The sequence below is a fragment of the Protopterus annectens genome, chromosome 8.part0 (assembly GCF_019279795.1).
Source record: "Protopterus annectens isolate FY-2018-M chromosome 8.part0, PAN1.0, whole genome shotgun sequence".
Classification (NCBI taxonomy): domain Eukaryota; kingdom Metazoa; phylum Chordata; order Ceratodontiformes; family Protopteridae; genus Protopterus; species Protopterus annectens.
Genome location: NC_056741.1, coordinates 1,877,675,423 through 1,877,699,466, shown reverse-complemented (window position 1 = coordinate 1,877,699,466; position 24,044 = coordinate 1,877,675,423). Strand labels below are relative to the sequence as shown.

At 37.8% G+C, this 24,044-nt stretch overlaps 1 protein-coding gene across 1 annotated transcript in view; it reads right to left on the bottom strand.

Moving 5' to 3' along the window:
* The window catches only part of LOC122809694 (17-beta-hydroxysteroid dehydrogenase type 2-like), a 938,791-nt gene that overhangs the window by 908,193 nt on the left and 6,554 nt on the right, over positions 1-24,044 (bottom strand). The window contains exon 2 of the mRNA XM_044081373.1: positions 20,422-20,634. Within this exon, the coding sequence (XP_043937308.1) occupies positions 20,422-20,634 (213 nt within the window). The remainder of the gene's footprint in view (positions 1-20,421; positions 20,635-24,044) is intronic.

Genomic DNA, 24,044 nt, shown 5'->3' with positions numbered 1-24,044 from the left:
CAAGGGACATGGGTCCTAACATCCCTGTATTCCCAGAATAAGGCCCATTATTGTGTAAAATGCCCGATTCATCATTCACCTCACACAGCACATGCAGCAGCTGGGGACATCACAGAGGTTCCCCACAGGGAGTACCAGAGCCTAAAACATCTACCATACACAGATAGGTTATAAGCCCAACCCTTTACCCGGTTTCATACATACTCCATAGAGGTGACATCTATTTGGCATGCAAAGCAATCACAGATTCCACATTGTTGGGACTGTTGCACAAGTGCAACTCAAGCTCCACTCTATTAACACACACACACACCCTCAACCAGGTGTGTGACATCAACTGGTCTTCTTGGTGGCTCAGATGTGTGTCCACACACTCACCCTGCTGTGGAATGGTCACCCTGTCCACATCAGGCAGGGTAGCTATTTACACCTTTGCAGGCAGAACCTGAATAACTGGATGGTTAACTGCACATACACCCTTGAGATACCACCTGTGTCCCTGTTGGACTGGGACATCAGGTGCTGCCTTGCATATACATGGGCTAATATATGGGCTAGGCTTATGGGGGCTCAGGGCCCATAGCCTAGGAACCTTGTATGGTCCTAGGTATACCAGTTATGGCCTGTGTGCATTGACAGACTGTGTTGTTATGTGTCCACACCCATCACAGCCATTGACTGTGGTGTGTCCCCTATGGGCAACGTTACAGTACCATGTCATACAGCCAACATCCGACAAATACGTGAGTGGTACTACAAGTGCATGTTGACATTCCAGCAAAATCTGTGCTACACAATAACTGAGAACAGTACATATGTGGTGTAGGGTTTTCCCCTCACAGGTGTCTGACATCTGCAGTAGCCAGATGTTTGCAGAATGTGTACATGTGCCTGATATATGTGGACCCCATGCCAGACAAATGTGTATGTCTGGAAACCAGTTGGACAATATGTAATGGGTGTTCCCAGAGTATGGGGAATGTGTCTGTGACATGCCAGACCCCTCAGAATACAGTAATGGTGCATTAATATCTGGTACTGTATTCATTCTCTGACATTGCATGGTCACTATGTACACACTGTTGCTGAGGCAGAGCCTGTGTCCTCCCACTACTACTGCCTATAACCTGCTGTCATGTTGCAGGGGGTCACCAGGTATGCTAGCCATGGCTGTCAGGCAATGAGATACAGGTGTGGAGTACACAGGAGCTAGCTAGAGTACATCAGGAACAGTCAGGGACACCTGGACAATCTTTGAACTAACCATGTATGACATTTACAGACCGAGAGGAGCTCATGACACTACCTGATGTGATATGCCAGCTGTATCCACCAGTAGTTACTGTCACTATTGTACAACAGACAATCCAGTAGCATTTGTATGTGGGCTGACCATTGCTTGGGGGGACTCAGGGGTCAGAGCTGTGATCTATGTCACTGCAGACACAGCCAAAAGGCAAGACTGTAGCTGCTGGACAGCAGACTAACAGCAACATGTCATTCCAAGATATGTTGTTGAGGCCTACTGTTGAAAGTCCCATTTCCCATGACTGCATCCCCACATCTGCATTACATTACATGGTTAACTCTATAACATACCTTGTATAGCGCTGTTACTCCTTTGTGAGCAGAAATCCAGTGGTATTTTTCCTTGGAAATCACAGTCTGTCTTCAAGAAGAAAGTCACAGACCTCTTTACCATAGGCAGCAACTTGCCTTTTGCAGGTAATGCTCATAAACAGGTGACTGCCTGTGCACCAGTCTGTGACTCACACTTGATATTAGCATCCAGAGCAGATGGGACGCATTGTCATTAGCCAATGGCATGGTAACACAGTGCTATAATTAAGGCCTTCATATAGGCCTTGGCCCTTTTCCCGGCCAGTGAGGAGGAAATTATCGAGATGTGGGAGCTACAGCATCACAGAGGGTGGGTAGAAATACTGTTCACTGTTTGGATTGATGTGGTATGCCCACAGTTTTGCATGCTATGTTTGGCCATTGTTAACAGACTTTCTGACTTTGTGGCAAGTTTCTGTTTAACAATGTGTGTTGGGGTCAGTAAGAAGACAGGCAGATGTGAGTGTCATACATCATATTTATCTGAATGTGCATGCTGCTGCAGTTGATGCTAGTCCATCAGCTGTGTATGTTTCTAAGGGGAGACTGTGACACATGTCCCTGTCACCTGAACTTCTCCCCAAGCCTTTATGTATGGGTGTTGTGTGGATGCCCTGTTCTAGATGTTTGGGAGGTATGGTAGGTTTGTAGCAGGTAGCTGAACATGCTGCTGCATGTGTAGCCGGCCGCAGCTGCTGCATTCTGGCCAGGAATCATACGGGGGACTGTGAAGACATTGGGAGACAGCAAGCTGTATATGTCAGTGAGGGAGCAGTGTCAGCTCTTGTGTCACAGCATGGCCAGGGTGAAGGTACCCATAACAGTCCAGTTGATGCATGTGCCTCTGGTACATATGTTAAGTAGTAGTGCCATCCAGAGAGTGGTAGGGGACATTTAGGACACATATTCATATTTGTGACATGTGTCCTGACTTCCAGGCCTTTGATGTGCTACTGTGGGTAGCAGTGACTGTGGTAACAGCAACCAGTTCTGCTGGACATTGTATGGCTCAGTTATTTCTATGTTGTATTGATAAGCATCTAGTTGTCATGCAACAGACTGGACTGTGGCTCTGAACTATGGGTGTCCAGATGTCAAACATGCTAGGAATGTAACAGATAGAGGTACTGAGTTATTATTGTGGAAGGTGTAGTTGCAAGACATATGTGCATGCATACAATGTGTTACACAGGATTGGCATGGACATGTGTGTTTGGATGGCTATGACATGTGACACTGGCCTGTCTGTCATGTGTTTGTAAAATCAATCTGCACTGCCTTTCCAGTACTTCATCACACAAAATACCTTTGATGACAACCATGCCATAAGTAGGTGACACAACTGTGGACATTCTGCAACAGTCTGTGCAGTTGTCAGCTCTACCTGATATTGTAAGCCTCCCATCAATCCATCAACATGTCTTTGGCTGTGTACTGGCTTGGTGTCTGCATCACAGGCCCAAGTACTCTGTCATTTATCACATTATATGTAGACGTAGTGTCACTGGTAACCAGGATATCTTTGTAAAAACAGAAGTAATTCTTCAGAGCTGAGTTGATCTAGTGGCATAATGCACTGAAGGGTAGTTCAGAGGGGCCTGGGTTCAATACTTGGTAGGTGTGTATTTTTTCCTAATGTTACATCACTGTACTGCATGATATAGTTACAAAGACACCAGGTATTATTCGGAGCTGAGTTGGCCTAGTGGTGAAGTTCCTGGGTTCAGTATTTGGCAGGTGTATATATTTTTCCTAATTTTAGATCACTGTACTATATAATATATTGACAAAAACAGCAGTAGTTCTCCAGAACTGAGTTGGCTTAGTGGGCTAATGCACTATGCTGTAGTTCAGAGGATGCTGGGTTTGGGAATTGGCAGGGGTAGTTATTTTATTGATGTGCAGAACAGTGTCAGAATCAGATAAGGTGATTAAAGCAGGTTAAGTGGGTTTGCGTGGGTTTATGCAACAGACTGCGATGCCAAGCAGCACTTAGTCCTGCTTAAACCCACACTATTTCCAAAAAAGAAAATAAAAAAGGGGTAATAGGAAATTGGTGAAATGGGGGCAAGCAGGGGGAAAAATAATAAGAAAGGCAGCTAGCGATGTGCAGGATGGGTGTAGGAAAGGACCCTAGCTCTCCATTTCTTGGGCAGCATGATGTGGACAATATGGAATTTGAAGCCTCACACCCCATAGGGAGGGGTGTGAGTGACATAACTTTGTGTTGATTAATTGATGAGATTGAGTCATGGCAGTGTGCATGGGGGAGAAATGGAGAACTACATTTGGGATGCAATTTTTTTTGGGACAGGTGCCCATTTTTTTAAGGTGACAGTAGGATATTGAGGAAGGGTTGTAGGCATGTTTGGGGAGGTAAGTTGCGTAGAAGAGGTTGCTTTTACAGACAGACAAGACAGACAAGACAGCAGACAGGGGTGGTGTATGACACATGGTGGGTAAACACCTTGGACGTGGAGGGTGGTTGGGAATTGAAGGACCAAGTGCCCCCAGATGGCATCAGTGGGACTCAGATCCCCACCCATGGGCAGTCACCACTGCCCCCTTCAGGGCCCTGAAGGTGGCTGTGCTGGGGGATGGGCACTGGGGCCAGCCTGCCCCTCAAGGTGCACCAATCTGCTCTCAATCTGCCTGGGGGGGATGGACCCATCTACTGAGGTGGTTAGACCCATGGGTGGTGCAGGACCAGCAGTGGGAGCAGCTCCAGGTTGGGTCCCAGAAGTGCTGGGACCCTGTGCCATGGCCACATGTGGTGGGATAAGCGGATCCCCTGGAACCAGCCTACCCAATTGTGCTATGGTGTTGAGGTTTGTCAAGGTGTATAGGTTAGTCATGAAAATAATATTTAAGCATTAGTTGTTACAGCATGCATGGGTGTTCCAATTAACCCAGAACAATAAAATTGCATAGCAAACAGAGCATAGACATAATTGGAATAACAGTCAGTATTATAACAGCATGCCAGTAACAGTTACGGCAAAAGGCCAGCAACAGTGGAATTTCAACAAGGTATGTTAGTATGCAACCATTGTAATATATAACCTACAGTACAACTTAAGGCTCAGCATTAGTTTTTGAGAACAACATATGTGGAAATGAAACCATACCCGTAGTAAAAGAATAATAATTTGTAATGCAGATAAGGGGTGGGGGGAGAGAAAGACATTCCATTATCAACTGTATAGGCTATGTTTATCACAACAGTACTGCTCAGTACTCTACAGGTCTGCCCTTATTTTATGCCTACATGTGCCCTATAACTTCTGTAGCATGTACATACCTCTCAAGCTGTCCACATGGGATGGTATGGGTCAAGTTGTAATAACTATAGGTACATAACTACAGGGGACAATTACATGTCAGGGGAACATATATGACTAACAAGGTGTACCCTGCACTGATGTTTTGTGAGTGTGCTACTGGCATACTTCAACTAGAATTATATCTGTGTCCAAGATTACTGGCAACAGTGATCACTAGCCATGACAGTGTGACACTTGAGAGACATGTATCGTGCACAGTGCAGGGGGTTTATACTTATCCTGCTGTCATTCGTAGGCATGGGGTTGGACTATCAGCACACATTCATAGACACACCAGGCATACAGCCGTACCAACAGGAGAACATTTCAGTTGTCTTATTTAGTTGAAATAGTAGTGTACTTCATGACATTTTATTTAATAGAGCCTTATCACCAGAATGAGCAATGCTGTTTACACACTAGTACATCTGGACACAGACATTAGTATATCCTTTATACAGCTACTACAGATATTTCTTTACCTGTAAGTCCTATGTGAAGAATATCTGTTAACAATACATGACTGTTTCTATAAACAGTCAGTACTACTTTTCTGTTACCATAAATAAATCTTACTACTGGTCCCTGGATTAAAACCTTGGTCTGTGTGTGGAAAAAATAACAACATATATATTGCTTATCACACTGAGCTATTGGGCCACCGCTGTGTGTTGGTTGACTGATATGTGCCTACAGCTCACCTGCTGACAAAGTCTGACCTGGTAATATTGGTAGAGTGTCACAGAAGACAGCAGTGACAGTTGAACATACATGCATGAGATTCAGGCATGACAGAGATAGTAGATGAAGTGTGTATTAATACTTGAAATGCAGGTGTACACAATTAACCCCTAGTGAATGGGAATATGTGTAATCTGCACAGACCATATCAGGGTGCTGGGATGCCTACCTGACCCATATACATTTGGAGATGGTATATTTGCAGTCTACAGCTGCTACTGTCTCATATTTGCCTGCATCAGTGTACCTACGTTCAGAAATGCATATAGCTGTAATGCAAAGTTTAACACAAGACAATCCTCAGGGAAACACACTGCAATACCTTACACATTACTATTCAAGGTTCACATGTTAGTGCAGAACATATATCTTGTAGCACAGCTCCACATCTACACTTTAGCATTACAGTTCTTTATCAGCCAAACTTCAGTCACTTCATGATGTTATTCCCATATTTGCTTTGTAGCACCTGTAAAATTGGATTTCTTCAACAACAGACCAGAAAACACACAATAATTGGCAGAACAAAGCTTTATTGACAGTTACATGACACATTCATCAGTATACATTTGACAATCTTTATTGCTCTCCACTTTAAATAACGCATGCATTGAAGGTGAGCTGTTATTACACAACATATGCAACACTAACTTTATTTCCATCACAATTCTGACTGCAATTGTACTGTATTTCCTGTAGATCACAAGTTAATTTCATTTATTCCCTTCACATTTAGAATGCCAGTGTACTTTATTACCAGATCATTAGTATTAATACCGTATACACATGCCACCCCTATACATTATTAATGTTATTGCAGTACAGTCAGAACAAAATATACCTACTGACAGTTACTACTGTACTCTTTCTTATTTATATTACTGTATATTGCAAGATATATCTGTACTCACCAAACTCTCAGCACATCCTCGCTAGGCGCCCTGCGTGGGCCTCCAAGTTGTGAGACCTCTTCTCTGCAGAAGTGGGAAGGGAAACACACCATTATGCGTACCTGTCTATCAGATATTCATGTTAAAATTTGGTAAAGCAGTGGTTCCTATACTTACAAACTTCTGAGGCATCATGGTCCCAAGCATCTTGAATCCATTAGGCCAAGATCTCCCCCATTCCTTCACTTCAGGTCATCATAATGATGATGTACCTGCTCACCAGTGCAAGGTATTCCGGTTGCAGTGGTGAGGTCTCATGCCAGATGGTCTCAGGTCTTAGACTTATATTCAGAGCCCTAGTACTGGCCCTGCAGCAGTCTGTCAGCATGGTCTTTTACAAGGAGCCCAACTATGACCCTGGACTCCAAAGTGCCCCAGCGCTGAGCCCAGAAGCGAGGTCCCTCTCTGACTCCAGCCATAGCTCCTGCAGTGATTAAACTCCAACATTTTCTGACTGTATTCCCAACTCTTCAGATTAAATAAGGCTGTTTTTCTGCCCTTTGCTGCCATTGGACCATTTTTAAAAATGCTAAGTGAAGCTTAGCACTGCACAAACCCGCTAAGCTTAGTTGAGCAGTGCTCAAACTGGCAATGCTTAGCAGTGTTTAGCGGTGCACAAACCCGCTTAGATGACCCAAGGACTGCTTTAACTGGGATTTTTTAGCAGTGCCCAAACCAACTAAGCAGAAATATGCATTGCTAAGTACTTCTAAGACAGGTCCTGTCTGAGCATTGTTTGGCTTGGCTTAGCACAGCTTAGCTACGGGCAAACCAAACCTTTTACAAAATAAAAAAAATGATTGAAAGTATTTGTTCAAGGATAATTTATTATTATGTGTATCTGTTTTACTTTATATCCCCTAAATATATGCATTTCGCTACTTTATCTGGTGGTGTAACTTTACTGTATTGGACACTTGAGTGTAACTGGGGCTTTTATCCTCGGATCTCCACGCAAATGGGCTTCTGGTCAAGCTGGACTAACTCGGTTAACAAATTTCAATCTATACATTAAAAAAACATATTTTCATTTCCCTATTGCATGTAAAAAGCTGAATGGTCTGTATTCGAACTGTGAACCTACTGCACACAAGGCCATCATTCTAACCATGCAACTGCTGAAGATATGGTGATGAAAATTATACTGTTTTATGTATCTCTCAGTTATGTTTAAGCTCTGTTGAGTACCACTCCACACCACGCAAACCTACTCAGCTATGTTTAAACTTGAACCTTTTCTAGTAAAATTAAAACCATCTGTTTTTTATTTTTAGATGTATGGCACATGTTTCTTGCTAAGCGCCACACAAATACACAAAAAAAAATAAAAATAAAACAAAAGGGATTATGACATTTTCACATTTAATTTCACTGCCATATGGCACTCTGACAGTACAAGGGGTGTGTTATGGACACTATAACACACCCCCTACATATACATTTTACAACTGGCCCAAGACACACATATTTATTTTATATTAATGCCATCCGGCACTTTGACAGTGCAGGGGGTGTGTTACGGACAGTGTAACACACCCACTACATATACATTTTTCAACTGGCCCAGGATATACTTAATTTTAATATTGTAGTGCCATTTGGCACTTTGACAGTGCAGGGGGTGTGTTACACATCTCTGAGCACTGTAAGACACCAAAAAAAAAAAAAAACAAATAGATGGAACCACTGAAACTGGAAATTAACACAACAAATCCACGCAAGTAGTTTTTCAAAGTTTAATGGTTCTTCCTGGTACCTCGGCTAAGTGCCTTCAAGGAAATGATTTTCACACCATCCCAAATCATCTTATATAACAAATGCATTCAATTGTTTAATCAATACACCAATTCCAGAATGACATCACCCAACTGAGTAACAAAAATTAACCCTACTTATTCCAAACAGCATGAAAAATACTGCATAAAATTGTTTGTTTTTGAATTTTTAACACACAATCAACAAAATATAACTATGTTCTTAAATAAAAAAAAACTATTTAAAATATTAAATTGTATTGTAGACTTAATAACTACCTTTAAAGTTATACAAATACAACCCATAACTGTCTAAGAAATATAGATATTAAATTCCTGGTTTAAACCTTTTGGGATGTAAAGTCCCAAAATGAATAATCAATTTTGTTTCCAACTGCAATAAGTTTGGGTTTGTCCTATGTACCATCTTGTGGGTGTGTACCCACAACCTATGATATATACAACCCCCCAGGAACGGCAATTAAAATAACTCATAGGTTTGTATTTTCCATTATTGATGCTAGCCCCATCTAAATTTTTTATTCTTCCACATATTTTGCATCTTTCACATGGTAACAGCCCATTTAACCTCCCCAACCAAGGTTTTCATCAAATTTAATAATTCCTTTAAGTTTAAAAATCTACTATAAGAGAATGTTACTCTTTTGAGAAAGAAGTAGGGTTTTGTAGTACAGCCAAACCAGATATTTTTTGTTTCCAAATATTCACCTTTTTTCCAATACTTTGAGAGGAATAGTTGAGAGATTTTGGCCCACAGTATCTGATGATCCAATTTTGGTAAATTTGTTTCCCAAAAGAATAACATTCTCTTATAGCAGATTTTTTAACTTAAAGGAATTATTACATTTGAGGAAAACCTTGTTGGGGGAGGTTGAATGGGCTGTTACCCATGTGGAAGATGCAAATTCTGTTGAAGAGTAAGAAATTTGGATGGGGCTAGCATCAATAACACAAAATACAAAGTTATGAGTTATTTTAATTGCCATTCCTCTGGTGTTATATATATCATAGGTTGCGGGTGCACACCCACAAGATGGTACATAGGACAAACCCAAAGAATGGCTAAAAACATGTGACGGAACATCTGGGTCATATTAGAAATGGCAGGATAAAAAATCCTGTGGCCAATCATTTCCATACAGCTCATGGTGGGTTCTGATGTTAGCCTATTTTTCAGTATTTTAGCTAAACCCCCTTGTAGACAGGGTGGTGAATTTTTGACCAACTTATTGCAGTTGGAAACAAAATTGATTATTAATTTTGGGACTTAACATCCCAAAGGTTTAAACCAGGAATTTAATATCTATATTTCTTAGACGGTTATGGGTTGTATTTGTATAACTTTGAAGGTAGTTATTAAGTCTACAATACAGTTCAATATTTTTATTTAAGAACATAGTTATATTTTGTGGATTGTGTGTTAAAAATTCAAAAACAAACAATTTTTATGCAATATTTTTCATGCAGTTTGGAACAAGTAGGATTAATTTTTGTACTTAATTGGGTGATGTCATTCTGGAATTGGTGTATTGATTAAACAATTGAATGCATTTGTTATATAAGATGATTTGGGATGGTGTGAAAATCATTCCCTTGAAGGCACTTAGCCGAGGTACCAGGAAGCACCATTAAACTTTGGAAAACTATGTGCGTGTATTTGTTGTGTTAATTTCCAGTTCCAGTGGTTCCAGCTATTTGTTTTTTGTTTCACTGTAACACCCCCCCTACACTGATTCAGTAACCATGTACACGGCTCTCCTTCAGTAGCACGTTCATTAATATGCAAGGGAGCACTGCCAAGGGGGAGCTGCAGACACGACCAAGGTACGCTCCATGTAGGGCTTGCAGTATTCCTACACGGAGTTTATTAAATCTGGGGGCTTTTCTTTTAGTTGTCCTCTCTGCAACACTGATAACACAAGGTTATCACGAAAATAGCCTTGACCATTAACAAGATTTGAGATATACTGGTAGATTATATTGTTGTATTTTGCTGATACCCCGCTGTACTCTTTATAAATCATTGAATTTCATGGTATATATGATATCTGTAAAGTGCATTCCCTTGTATGTAAATGCACTGTTACTAATGAATACAGTAAAATAATAAGGTCTAGCTGGTGGTTTCCTGCAACTGCAATCTTTCTTACTTTTTTTCTATCTTTCTTTCTTTTTCTTTCTTTCTTTCTTTCTCTCTTTATAACAATGCTACTTTCCATTAATGTTAAGCTGTATATAAGAAACACACACACACACACACACAGACATATATATATATATATATATATATATATATATATATATATATATATATATATATATATATATATATATATATATACATACACTGTTACAGTAGACATATTGCACTTCAGTACATAGTCTAGATATGCTACCATAACTGTTGGAATACTACTGACTCTCTGTGCATAATAATCACTTTGTCTTGCTATCCATTTTAGGCACATTTCTTATTTGCTTGCTGTTTACGATCCCGTCTTGCATCTAAAACCCTCCAGTGTACCTCAGATGTGAAATGACAAGGCAAAATACCTACCTTAAAAAAGTCAAGCAGATAGTCATGATTGGACCTCTCTAAACAACCTTTCTGCTCCTGCAGTTCTCCTTGAAATGATTTCTGCAGCTTGCTTTAGGTAGTTACTGCAGCTTACTATTAGGTAATTACTGCAGCTTGCTGTTAGGTAGTTACTGCAGCTTGCGGTTAGGTAGTTACTGCAGTTTGTGATTAAGTAGTTACTGCAGCTTGCTGTTAGGTAGTTACTGCAGTTTGCGGTTAGGTAGTTAATGCAGTTTGCTGTTAGGCAGTTAGTGCAGCTTGCATTTAGGTAGTTACTGCAGCTTGCCGTTAGGTAGTTACTGCAGCTTGCGGTTAGGTCGTCATCGACTAAGTTGATTTCACATTTTACCTTATGACTGGAAGTTGTTCCAGGTTTCAATTTACAAATGAGTTCTTAGACCACATTGTGAGGGGGGTGATAGCTTGAACTGTCAGAAGAGGCTCCAGGTAATCAGATGGTGAAATAATGGTCTAATAGCTATCAGATTCAATTTCTTTTTAACTGAATCTCTTTAAGCTGAGTGCAGTGCAGGAAACAATACTGTCAGGGTTAAGCTGAGAAAATGAAGAAGGGATAGGCACATGTCAAAAACCCAGGAGTTGATCAATGACATTCCAGAATTTTTTAGGGTATTTAAAGTATTAATGTTGTTGAGCCAGAATATAGCCTTTTCTCCTAAAAAAGGACCACTTTTGTTTTCTAGCCTCACAAAATCTCTGGAAGTCAGCAAGTCAATTTTGTTTTTTGGCCAAGTGGTCTACAGATGTCCTCTGTGTGATATAACTGCTATTATTTGTGAAGTAATACATGGAGACAAAAGTTTAATTTTTCACATTCAAAGTATAACCACACACTTTGGAGGGTCTACAGAGGGATATCATGAAGTATTATAGTGCCTAATTAAATGACAGCCTCTTCAGTGAAACCCACTTTATGGAGCATGGGACATTATTGAAACATTCAGGACTGCATTTCTCTATATTTTTGAACTGCAGCGTCCTTATATTTTATCTATCTTACTTTAGCACCAAAATGCAAGAATGGGATGCTAGTTGCTGAAAGTGCCAGCCATTATACTGCCTTCTGTGTTATTGCAAGGATATACACACACACACACACACACACACACACACACACACACACACACACACACACACACACACACACTCACACACTCACATCCACAGACATACAGACACACACAAACACGGAAAACGTTACTTTTGTGCAACAGCACTTTTGGCGACATCTGTTCAGTCGACTCCATTTGGTTGACTAAACAGATAGTCACCACCTGTTGACAAAAATAGAAGCTTGGATAATTCTCAGGGTTTGGGGAATTTGCCCTTTCTCTGAGAATTGTGTGATCTTGGATATAATTAGTGTGGGGTGTGGGGGTGCAGTAAGGCCTGCCACCTTCAAAAAATGAAGTTTTCAAGTTTTTGCATGCACCAAGATTGATGCTTGGTGTAGCATGTGAAGGTGCATAATGTCTATCATTTGGTTTCGACATTATTCACATCAATATTAGTGCCATTCAATAAAGTTACATAAAGCCATATATATATATATATATATATATATATATATATATATCTATATATATATATATATATATATATATATATATATATATATATATATATATATATATGTATATATATATATATATATATATATATATATATATATATATATATATATATGTATATATATAAATAATCAGTCCTGGATGTCGCCACAGTAGTTACCAAATGGCTGACTTATTCTATAAACCATCAACGTCACTGCTAAGGCACGGAACTTCTTCAAACCACGATCAGTTAATCCAAAAAATGTTTTATTATATAGTTGTGAGTGCTTTCACCTTTCGGCTTCTTCAGACATAGCAACACTTTAAAACAATAACATTTAAATAGTCCCCCTTCAGTACCAATTGGTCAATCACTTAGAGCATTCATTCCGTCACTTCCTTAATTATATTATACATTCTAGCAGTACTTCAATGAAACCATTACAAAACAAGTTGATCAAAAAAATGTTAATACAACATGACCTAAAAAAGCGCTAACACTTCCATAAATTAATATAAGACAAACATATAATAAAAAACTTTAAAAATATTAAAAATATGTAGCATATATATAAGACTGGGGAAATTTGCATATACTTTCAACAAAATTGAGCATTCTCAACTTTTTAAAACCTTGCCTTTACAGAAGTAGAATAAGCATAATTCAACCCATAAAGTGCAGGTGCAATTATATAAATAAAAACGCTTCGTAAACAGAACACACTTATAGTTTGCTAAACCATGCCATATAAATTAAAGATAGTAGATATAAGATAGGGGAATAGGGATATATATATATTCTTAAAACCTAATGAAAATACAATTCATTTGAATAAATATACAGTCATATTTCATCTAGATAAGGCACTTCTTAATTTATTACCTATACCTAGAGGGAATAGTGGGAATACTAACATCTGCTGAGATTTTCTCAAAGGAATCTATTGTACAAAGCGATTAATAGAAACTAGTATAAAATTCATCACAAAGTTAGTGTGTTACAATGACAAGTCTAAAACCAATATTGCTGTTGCTAATATCTATATACATTTCTTAAACCTAATACCTATACTAACCTAATCACTTAACAGATAGTTTCCTATTCTTTAAAACTGGTTTCAAAGAGACTTTATCATTTATGCCAGGGCTAACATCTGCTCTCAAAAGTATTATCCAGTTGAGCTCACACTCTTCTGTATGGTTTGAGATGTCTCCACCTCTTAACATAATGTTAATAGTTTGCAGCAACATAAAACTGAAGCTATGTGATGGCCCCTTATTAATAACGTGTTTCGCAAGTGCATTGTGTATGTACCCCAACCGTATATTATACACATGGTCTCTCACTCTTTCACGTAACTTTCTGTTGGTTTTCCCAACATAAAATACATCACACTGACCACATCTTGCAAGATATACTATATTCTCACTCTGACAATCAGTTTGTGTATTAAAAAAGAATTCCTTCCCTGTTCTTGGATGTTTGAATACACATTCAGTATTAATGTATCTACATTGGGCACATCGACCACACGGTACAGTATTGACACTCTTGTCTCCTACGTCACTCCTCCTCTTTCAATGTTCGATGACATAGCAAACGCTTTAGATTCTTTCTATTTTTAAAAGAGAATGTCAGTGACGGTCCCACTAGATCTGCTATCTTCTCATCTAGAAGTAATGTGTCCCAGTGTTTATTAAAAATCTCCTTCACTTCCCCTATGTCAGCTGTATAAAACAGGGGTATTCTTATGAATCCCTTTGGTCTATCTGAATGATCCAATCCATCTCTTCCCCCATCTTCTGAGAAATATGGTCTGGCCCTTGTTTCCCTTAATTCTCCTACTTCATTAAAGATATCTTCTAACTCTCTGTCATTGTATTTACGTTGTTTTAATCTAACAAATAAGTCCTCCATTTCTTCACTAAATTCCTTCTCTAGTGGATTTAATCTAGAGGCTCTCATACATTGACCCTTGATAATGTTGTTAAACACAAAGCGTGGATGCATGCTATCTCGATGCAGAATGGTGTTTTTATAACAGACCCTTGATAATGTTGTTAAACACAAAGCGTGGATGGACCCTTGATATGCACCATGCTAAGCACCTATTTAGATTTTACAGTTAATTATTCGGAAACAGATATATCTTTCTTAGATGTGAATGTTATAATGTTAGAGAATGGTATGCTTAACACATCCATCCATAGGAAGAAATGTTATAAAAACACCATTCTGCATTGAGATAGCATGCATCCACGCTTTGTGTTTAACAACATTATCAAGGGTCAATGTATGAGAGCCTCTAGATTAAATCCACTAGAGAAGGAATTTAGTGAAGAAATGGAGGACTTATTTGTTAGATTAAAACAACGTAAATACAATGACAGAGAGTTAGAAGATATCTTTAATGAAGTAGGAGAATTAAGGGAAACAAGGGCCAGACCATATTTCTCAGAAGATGGGGGAAGAGATGGATTGGATCATTCAGATAGACCAAAGGGATTCATAAGAATACCCCTGTTTTATACAGCTGACATAGGGGAAGTGAAGGAGATTTTTAATAAACACTGGGACACATTACTTCTAGATGAGAAGATAGCAGATCTAGTGGGACCGTCACCGACATTCTCTTTTAAAAATAGAAAGAATCTAAAGCGTTTGCTATGTCATCGAACATTGAAAGAGGAGGGAGTGGACGTAGGAGACAAGAGTGTCAATACTGTACCGTGTGGTCGATGTGCCCAATGTAGCTACATTAATACTGAATGTGTATTCAAACATCCAAGAACAGGGAAGGAATTCTTTTTTAATACACAAACTGATTGTCAGAGTGAGAATATAGTATATCTTTGCAAGATGTGGTCAGTGTGATGTATTTTATGTTGGGAAAACCAACAGAAAGTTACGTGAAAGAGTGAGAGACCATGTGTATAATATACGGTTGGGGTACATACACAATGCACTTGCGAAACACGTTATTAATAAGGGGCCATCACATAGCTTCAGTTTTATGGTGCTGCAAACTATTAACGTTACGTTAAGAGGTGGAGACATCTCAAACCATACAGAAGAGTGTGAGCTCAACTGGATAATACGTTTGAGAGCAGATGTTAGCCCTGGCATAAATGATAAAGTCCCTTTGAAACCAGTTTTAAAGAATAGGAAACTATCTGTTAAGTGATTAGGTTAGTATAGGTATTAGGTTTAAGAAATGTATATAGATATTAGCAACAGCAATATTGGTTTTAGACTTGTCATTGTAACACAATAACTTTGTGATGAATTTTATACTAGTTTCTATTAATCGCTTTGTACAATAGATTCCTTTGAGAAAATCTCAGCAGATGTTAGTATTCCCACTATTCCCTCTAGGTATAGGTAATAAATTAAGAAGTGCCTTATCTAGATGAAATATGACTGTATATTTATTCAAATGAATTGTATTTTCATTAGGTTTTAAGAATATATATATATCCCTATTCCCCTATCTTATATCTACTATCTTTAATTTATATGGCATGGTTTAGCAAACTATAAGTGTGTTCTGTTTATGAAGCATTTTTATTTATATAATTGCACCTGCACTTTATGGGTTGAATTATGCTTATTCTACTTCTGTAAAGGCAAGGTTTTAAAAAGTTGAGAATGCTCAATTTTGTTGAAAGTATATGCAAATTTCCCCAGTCTTATATATATGCTACATATTTTTAATATTTTTAAAGTTTTTTATTATATGTTTGTCTTATATTAATTTATGGAAGTGTTAGCGCTTTTTTAGGTCATGTTGTATTAACATTTTTTTGATCAACTTGTTTTGTAATGGTTTCATTGAAGTACTGCTAGAATGTATAATATAATTAAGGAAGTGACGGAATGAATGCTCTAAGTGATTGACCAATTGGTACTGAAGGGGGACTATTTAAATTTTATTGTTTTAAAGTGTTGCTATGTCTGAAGAAGCCGAAAGGTAAAAGCGCTCACAACTATATAATAAAACATTTTTTGGATTAACTGATCGTGGTTTGAAGAAGTTCCGTGCCTTAGCAGTGACGTTGATGGTTTATAGAATAAGTCAGCCATTTGGTAACTACTGTGGCGACATCCAGGACTGATTATTTTTATTTGTTTATTGCCACGGTAGTTTTTGTGGTTCGGTACGGTGCTGTTATTATCATATATATATATATGTATACACACAGAGAGAGACACACACACATATAAGATTATCATAAAATGTAGAAAACTCAGTTTCTGATGAAGTTCCCATTATGATTAAATAGGAAAGAAAGCACTTATTGTTTTTGGTTTCCGAGTCCTTTGTTCTATGCTAACAGCTGCATTAAGCCTCTAGCAAAAGTAGTTTTTGATTTGTAGTTGTTTCTTTTGCTTAGGTGGTGGTTGTTTATATATATATATATATATATATATATATATATGGGACTACTTTTATTACTCAAAGTTACCTTACTTCAACTAACAAAATTATGACCTGACTTCCGCGAAAGTGCACTTCAGCGAAAGTGCACTTTCACGAAAGCCGATTCACCAAATCGGCAAAATTAATAAATAAAAAACAAAGAACATTGTTTTGTAGGGGGGCAAGCCCCTCTGCACCACCCATGTGGGGGGGCTGTGCCCCCCCACACCCCCACCAATTAAATATAGTAACTCCGAGATCGCACTACAGTGGGTATAAGGAAATATATCTTTTTCCCCACTGTAGTGCGATCTCGGAGTTTATATATTTAATTAGCGGGGGGTGCAGGGGGGCTTGCCCCCCCCCCGCAAAACAATGTTTTTTGTCTTTTATTTATTAATTCTGCCGATTCAGTGAATCGGCTTTCGTGAAAGTGCACTTTCACTAAAGTGCACTTTCGCTGAAGTAGGGTTGTACTTTTCTTGTTCGAAATAATGTAATTTCGAACAAAAAAAGTAGACCCCTATATATATATATATATATATATATATATATATATATATTGGTTTCTAAGAAAGCACATAAAAAGTAAATAAAATAAATAAAAACTATAAAAGAAAAAAGCAAATCTGATGCAGATACCCATATGTCTAGACAAAATAAAAGGAGCTGCTAACATATTTGACAGGTTTCCAATGAAGTACCTAAAAAGTAAATAGAGTAAATAAAAAGAACCCAGAATTGTGCTAGAAATGTCCACATACAGAAGTGGTATAAACTGTGCTAATAACAACTCAGACTGGATTTTTTTAACTCTAATATAGCTGTTGAAGTTCCTAAAAATAACCTACCTATCTTTGCTTCTAAAAATATGCCTTAGTTCACAGCCCCACAAGTAGGAGAATTGTTAGAAGCTTAAAGAGTTTTTGTGTGCAGGTCATTGATAAGAGCTTACAGCAGTCAGCTGGTCTATGTTAAATTCTGGAAACATATGCAAATGTAGACCTCATAAAATCTGATATTATGCATCTGAAATAAACATACCCAAAGACATGTTCAAGTTAAAGCGAGATCCATCCAGTAGATAAACTCAGCTGTCAAGCAAATCATGTGAGAACTGTACAAAAGTATAAATGACATACATGGCAGAAGGTATAAATAATAAAAAGTCATATTGATCCCTACACAGTGAATGCCATCAATACATTTGTCTTGCAAATCAAACATGCCACATGTCTTTATGACAATAAACTTCAGTAACCCTACTAAATTCTGGATGTAGTGTGAAGCAGTTTCTAGGGAAAAGCAGCAACTGAAGAGTCAGTCCCTTCTCACATAAATATTTAGTAGGAACTACAAATGATTTTATGGCTTAATTTCTCCAAATTGTTGTCAAAGAAACTAACAACTGTCTACCTCCACATATGACAACAACTGTATGAAAAAGAGAAGGCCCACGACATAAACACAAAACAACAACCATCCCTCCAAAAAAAAAACACGTTTTTGGGGGGACAAACCCGCTGCACCCCCCACATTTCCCAGCTAATTTTATATGCCAACATCAAGTTCACTCTACAGTGAGAAAAGGGCAAATTCCCACAGCCATTTGTAATGCTTTCTCTATAATATATATATATATATATATATATATATATATATATATATATATATATATATATGGATCTAGGATGTTTGATCTAAAGATCAAACGTCAGAATTCATAACCACCGAACACACTTTAATGAAAGCACTTTCATTGAAAAAGGGCTTTCATTAAAGAGTGTTAATAAAAAAAAAAAAAAAAAAAAAAAAACACTACAATAATGTTTCGGCAAGGGGGCTTTGTCACCCTGCACCCCCATGTGGGGGTTGTGCCCCCCACACCCCCCCTACTTTAATATTCTCCCTCCGAGACCGCACTACAGTGGAAAAAAGGGAATTTTCACTTATCCATAACGTAGTACGGCCTCGGCAACAGGCTTACTTACGCGAAAGTGCTTGTTCGGTGAAAAGCACTTTCACGTTAAGTATGCTCTCCCTTAATTGATTTGGACGTTTGATCTTTTGATCAAACGTCCTAGATCCATATATATATATATATATATATATATATATATATATAGATATATATAGTTTAAACTTACCTTATTTCTTCTTTACTTGTATTATAACGTAGCATTACTATTAAGTCTATCGTATTTAATATTTTCTTTCTGCCATTAATTTTTTTGTATTTAATGATTGTAACATATACCAATAGTATTCATTTTATTAATTTGTTACTGCCCTTTAAAGCTTTTCTCACCGGGCTTCAGTTGAAAAAGGTGATTTTATGCCCAGTCAGACCTTCCTGCTAAGTAAACAGAAATATGCATATCTATATATATATATATATATATATATATATATATATATATATATATATATATATATATATATATATACATATACATATATATAAATAGATATACACATACATGCACACACAGACATATTATTCTACTCTTCCCTCATTAGACCAATCATAGAGTATGATGCCCCATTTGGCATGTACCTTACTAGACACCTGCAACAGCTGGAGAAGCTGCAAATGTACTTCACAAAGAGGATCCTAGGTCTTAAACACATGTCCTACATGGACAGACTCAAAAAACTCCAGCTATTCTCTGTCTCATATCATCTACTAAGAGGCAATCTCTGCTTGACTTAAGCCATGTCTGACCCAGCTCTGTTAGAAATGCTACATCTAAAGAAATCCCAATCCCTCCACACCACATGCCCCAGAGACCTCAGTCTCATTACCTCAATCAACAGAATGTGCTAGAGGGACAGGTTCATAACCCAGAGTCTGCCCATGCTCTGGAATAGACTTCCCATAAATGTCAAGCAGAGCAGACCTCACTGGCCTTCTTCAAGAGAAATCTTGATGAGTAGATGCGAAATAGAAAGTTCACCCTGGGGATCACTCCAGTGTCTCTAATACACACCTATGAATCTATGCACACACACACACACACACACACACACACACACACACACACACACACACACACACACACACACACACACACACACACATATATATATATATATTTTCCCAATATATATAGATATATTCAAGCATATACATTTTTTTGGCTTCAGATAAGGTTATATCATCAACATAACCATTACCATCCTGCCTGAAGGAGTTACTAGGCAACTTGAAATGGATACAATATGTGTATTGAAGTTATGGACTTAAATTAGACTGAGGCCTTCAACACTTTTCATCATCTTCCTCTTATTACTCAGCAAAATAAAGAACCATCTGGCTCTGATTCCTCAGCATGGTTTTCAAGCTATAAATTACAGAATATAGAAATTTACCTTGGCAAAAGTGGCGAAATATGTAAAAAAAAGACTTTAGAACTAACAGAAATATGAACTTGTTTACCATTGTTTTCAAGATGGCATTCGATGTTTCTTTGAGCATCTTGAACTTGTTCCCTCTTGGTGACATCCATCTGGAAGACTCTTAGCCTCCCTGAAGAATAGGACTTCAGTTCCTGGGCCCCATTTCCATCTTCATCCAGCACTGCTGCAAACACAAGAAACCCTTGAGAGTGGAGATGCTTGGCCAGTGCATGGCCAAACCCTGAATCACAACCTAGAATGAACAGGTAGACAGTACATTAGCCATTGACACTGAGGTGATGTTATAAACACGTTTTCTAAAGTTAAGTTATTTCTCAAAAGAAAGATTTTGAATTCTTTGTACACTTCTGCATTAACATCTTCAGCTTATTCTGTAGTGTGACTGAAGTTTGTGCTGAACAATATTGTTGACTGAAAGTAAAAGAGAATTGTATCCAGTCACCTCTGTGTATGAAAATGGTAGTGTTAAAGCATTTATAGTGCTATGAGATGGAATATATTTACAAATTAGCAAGTATAACTTACTAATTCCGTTCAAAAGAAAACGAAAAAAAAAAACAAGTTTGATTGTTGAGAAGTGTGCTACCTGAAGAATGCATATGCACACCGCTTGCTGTCAAGCTAACCACAGTTTCTCCATCCTAGCACCTAAACTCTGGCAATCTCTGCCAAACTACTTAAAAGAGCTTACTACTTAAGTACACCATTGTCAGGCCACAACTCCAAGGTTACCTTTCAAAGAAGAGCAAATAAAAAATTTTCAGCATGGTCCACAGGTTGTAAGGTTTATGTTTGTGTGCTTGCCAGCAGCTCAATGCATGAGATACCAGTACAAAGAGGTCTAGGAATTTGCCCTTCCTCCACTGTGGTGAGATCTCAAAGTCGGTATATATTAGCAGGGGGTGTGGGGGGGGGGTGTAGAGGGGATTGCCCTCCCTCTGAAAAAGTGTTTTGGGCGAGAGTTGTTTTTTTGTATATTCAGTCTTTTTAGATCAATCGTTTTTCAACTCTATGTTGAGCATTCACTATTTAATAACAAACTTGGATAACATCACCTAACACCTTCATTCTCCCCACTCTGCTATACTACAAATAAACTTTTAATACACAGGTAAATTTCTTCTCAGATGTATCATAATCCTTTTAAATATTGTATATAGCCTGTTTCTTCACACTGCTATTTGTCAGCTGTATTTAGATTATTCATACTTGCCTTCACAGCTTCAAATGCTTTCACGCTGTTCTGTTATATTCTGCATGCCTGTTGCTTCATATATTCTTTTTTCATATGTAATGTTTTCTGGATATTTCCTGTATGTATCCATGGGCTGGGCCTGAAATTAATCTTCAAGGATCAGTGCCCTGCCCTGACAAACAAATATAAATGAATAACTAAATAGATATATGTGGTGGCTTTGTGACTGTAGAGTGAGTAATATGAACTTTCTCCCACTGCAATGGTAATCTTGCAGTTAGAATATATATATCATAGGTTCATAGATTTATACTAAGCTAACTGCCCTTGCAAGTCATTTTAAGCCTAGCCAATTATCCCTTGTGAGACTCAAACCCTGCACCTTGTGTTTGTATGGAAAACACCTTAACCATTAGGCCACCCCATTTTCTGAAAGCCCAGAATAATATTCACTGTATCAATAAATGAATGAAATAGTCAAATGTGAAGGGAAACATGTGGAAACCACCCCCAACCTGCATTATGTAGTGGAACCACTTCCCGCCCTAAATTATGTAGCACCGACCTAATAACATGGTCAGAGGTGCCCAAACACCTGCATCTGTAAACACAGGTAGAATTTTAAAATCTGGACCAACTCTGTCCATGTGCTACGTCTGATCTTTGAACAGCACCAGGGCAGTTCTAGTCACCAGTTGGCCGAGCCTAAACCCGGACCAGCACATGAACACCCTGATATCGATAGATAAATATCGATAGATACATATCTTAGGAAGATAAGATTGGGCATTGTTGAGAACTTTATTCCTTGACTGTAGTGTGTGTGTGTGTGTGTGTGTGTGTGTGTGTGTGTGTGTGTGTGTGTGTGTGTGTGTGTGTGTGTGTGTGTGTGTCTAATGACAGGGTTACAGTACACAGCAGTACAGCTGCCATTATATGAGCTAACAGATATAGTGCATAATTTAACAGTTAATGTATACACAATAGATTTACTTTAACATATACATTTTTATGTCTAAAATATTAAAATAGGAAAGCCAAACACAAACAAAAAACAACCTTCACACAAAGTAATACAGGCTGAAATCCACTGATCCAAACATGAACATTTATTTAAAACATGAAACAAAGTAAGCGCTTTCATCTGGTATATATAACCAGACTTCTTCAGACAACTAAAAATTGCATGCAAAGCAATTTATATACATCAGAGTCACAACTGGTCACACCCCACTTAAACTTAATGAGCTCAAAGAAAGGAAAAACTTTTTGTGCTAACCAAAATGCATGATGCAGCTCAAAAAGCATCTCATATAAATCACTTTGTAGTATAAAAAATACATATGAATATGTTCTAAAATCAGAAAATTTATCATACAATAAATAGCCGAAACCTACATGGTATGAAACATTTTTTTTAAAAAATGCATACATATATATAAATAATTATACTAACATTATTATGCAAAAAATTATTGAAAGATATAGTTCTAAAAAAATTTGCCCTAGTCTATATCAAATTAAAGTCAGGGACACCCTCACTTACTAGAACTAGAAAAATTACCTATCAAATACTTTTAATTTTAACTTGCTTGATATGGAAACTGTGTCATTTAAACCTGGCGGGGGAATATGTATGAAGAAAAATCTGCCACCACATTTCTTTCTCTTCAAGGAATATCTTCCATGGGCCCTCCCCCAACCCCACATTTTACTTGTTGTAATTTTACAAATTTAAATGTATGCTCGGGGAAAAGTTTTGTGTGCCTGTATAGTGCATTTTTCTCATCGTGTTGCTGCATTTCATATCTATGCTCGTATACCCTTTGAGCCAATTTGCATTGAGTTTTGCCTATGTAAAAGGCTGTGCACTTGGTACACATAGAAGCATACATGACTGCTTGAGTATAACAACTATATTTACCTTTAATCTTAATCCTTTTATCACGTATAGTAATACTAGTAGTTGGCAGAATAAAATTACACTGGTGGCACATACCACGTGACTACATCTTTCCCTCTGTTCCCCCATCTGTAGTTTGTTCCAGGAGGCCCTTGATATTCCTGCCTTTTCTAAAAACAAAGTTAGGTTTCCTACCATAAATCCCAGCCAGACTGGGTTAATTCAATAATATAGACCAATTCTTATTAAGAATATCCTGTACAATATGACTCTCACTGGAAAAAGTGGATACAAATGGGCAAGAAGGGCTAAAATTCTGCTGGGTATCAATTACCTGAGAATTATCTAACTCAATGTTCTCCCTATCACACTCATAGTTGTCTCCAGATAAGCTGGTACCATCCCCAGAGGTAGGGCGGCAGGGAATATATGTTTTTTTTAGAACTATATGTTTCAATAATTTTTTGCATGATAATGTTAGTATAATTATTTATATATGTATGCATTTATTTTAAGATGTTTCATACCGTGTAGGTTTCGGCTA